Source organism: Quercus robur, chromosome 1, assembly GCF_932294415.1.
Source record: "Quercus robur chromosome 1, dhQueRobu3.1, whole genome shotgun sequence".
In the NCBI taxonomy this organism is placed as follows: Eukaryota; Viridiplantae; Streptophyta; class Magnoliopsida; order Fagales; family Fagaceae; genus Quercus; species Quercus robur.
This window is the reverse complement of record NC_065534.1, coordinates 55,003,762-55,006,112: the sequence shown is the minus strand read 5'-3', so window position 1 is coordinate 55,006,112 and position 2,351 is coordinate 55,003,762. Positions and strand designations below refer to the sequence as shown.

Below are 2,351 nucleotides of genomic sequence, written 5' to 3'. Positions count from 1 at the left end.
ATCTCTCTTATTAAAAAAAAAAAAGAACTAATTAATTTATTTTAATGTTCTTTTACCTTTTCTTTTACTTATTAGAGATACATATTCTCCCACATTAGTGTTCTCCTTCTTTGTCCTTCATTTTGTGGTTCCTAAGGAGACAAATCATTGAAATTCCACCTACAATTTTGCAAAATTGTAGGCCAACTGGCACAACCCCACTTCACCCCACTATTCCTGCTTATAAAGAGAAGGCAGTGCCACCTCTTTGCACATATCAACCCTTGACTAGTCTCCTCTTGACTCTCATCAAAAAACCTCTCTCACTATCTTTGTGGCCTTTCAAGTTTCAAACATTTCCTAATATTTTCCCTTCTTTTATTACCTCCTCAAGACCTTACTTTATACTCAATAAACATCCACTTTAACACCCTAAGCTAAGCAATGGCATCCAGTTCAATGTCCTCCTCTGACTCATGGACTGCAAAAGAGAACAAGGCCTTTGAGAGGGCTCTTGCTGTGTATGATAAGGACACCCCTGACCGTTGGCACAATGTCGCTAAGGCTGTTGGTGGGAAAACACCAGAAGAAGTGAAAAGGCACTATGAACTTCTTGTGGAAGATGTCAAGCATATTGAGTCAGGCCGAGTTCCCTTCCCCAAATACAAGACAACTGGTGGGAGTAGCCAAGCAAATTAACACCGACGGGGAAAAGAGGTAGTATATATATATATGCAAATACAAATCTTCTGCACCATAGATTACATATTTGTATATATATTTTGAAACCTTATACAATATATACTGCTTGCTTGACAAACAATGTAAACTCTATATCTAAAATCCTCAACCATTCACCACTACCTAGGAAGACTTTCCTTCCATTAATTTGAACCCAATCAGTAATAATAAGAGTAGCTCGACTTTTTTTTTTTCCAAGTCTACTTCTTCAACTTTTATTTGGATTCTCTGACACTCAGTTAAAAAACAGTGAGTATTATTTCGTCTATATTTCAAAAGTACTTCATTAATTGCTCTCGAATGCACAATTGTTTATTCTTTTGCCCACAAAACCTGAACCAAAGGACTTCAATGGAATATATCATGTCCACGTTTACATGAAATCTGCATATATTCGATCATATACTTAAATCCATGATTTCATATTAAATATATAGTACAATGATCCACGTGCCTTGGATGTTTATGGTTTTTAACTAACAGTAACTTTTTTTTTTTTGTAGGAGGGTTTAACTAATAATTATGCAATGACTAATATATGAAATTGTGTCACATGTTGGCACAAAAAACGTGACATGTAAATCAAACAAATAGAATAAGTTTTCTATTTAGCCAAAGCCTAATGTTTTTGTGGTTGAATTCTCCTCTTATTTGCAGGATGAGAAACCTCCATTGAAGTGTAATAGCCATATCAGCAAGAATAAGGATCTATCAGTCTGCTCTACCTAAGATTCGACTTTGTTGTAGTAGCTAGCAAGTGTCCTAGTTTAAAGAATCACAACTAAGTGGTTCTATGTTCTATTTCATGTCCCTTTAGTTCTAGCTTTATCACCATAAGCATAAGGATGTCTCCAAGGAAGACTCATTGAATGTGAGTTTATTGCCTTCTTCAATCTGTCACTATTGTCCAAACTTCTCTGTAATCAAATATATGTAATACTAGTATGTGTTTTGTTTTAGTATAACACTTAAGTTTTAAACATTTCTGACCTCAGCTTTTGGAAACGATCTTGAACTATCATAGATTTGGAATTCTCAGAAATGATATTGATTCAAAGCTTTACAACATTGAAGAGAGGGAGAGAATATAAGAGTTAGATGGGGAAGTCAAGAGGCGGGAAATATATGGCTTTGAAAAGTCCTTAGTTCCTTTCCAAAAAGAAAAAAAGAAAAAAGAAAAAAAAGGTCCTTGGCCCATAAAGGAAAAGGATAGCATTTCGGTGACTCAGGAACATTAATTTCAACTCAAAACCATTCTGCCACATGGCTGGCAAGAGAAACACCACGTCTTTGGTACTAAATTGAGATTTTATTTTGCCGCAAGATATTCTTGGAGAATCAAAATTTTGCGATGCACTTCATAGAGTTCAATAGTAACCCAACGAAGGTTTACAACATTCGGTCTACCGTATCACGTATGGATATTACCACAATATGCAATTTTAACTCTTTTATATGGTCCATATGTGAGGTAATGGTTTAATTTGAGAATATTGAGAAATTATGTATTTTTATTGTATTCCTGGACGGACTAGTTACTAAGAAGTTTATAGAGTTTAATGGTAACACAACAAAAATTTACAATATTCGATCTAGCATTTCACATATATATGGATCTTACCACAATTTAC

At 34.6% G+C, this 2,351-nt stretch overlaps 1 protein-coding gene across 1 annotated transcript; it reads left to right on the top strand.

Annotated features, from left to right (window-relative positions):
• The first annotated feature begins 239 nt into the window (after nt 1-239).
• Nucleotides 240-1,679, top strand: LOC126692069 (protein RADIALIS-like 2). Its single transcript, XM_050387492.1, has 2 exons — nt 240-696; nt 1,378-1,679. The coding sequence occupies exon 1, from the start codon at nt 424-426 to the stop codon at nt 676-678; it is 255 nt and encodes an 84-aa protein (XP_050243449.1). The 5' UTR covers nt 240-423; the 3' UTR covers nt 679-696; nt 1,378-1,679.
• The last annotated feature ends 672 nt before the right edge of the window (nt 1,680-2,351 follow it).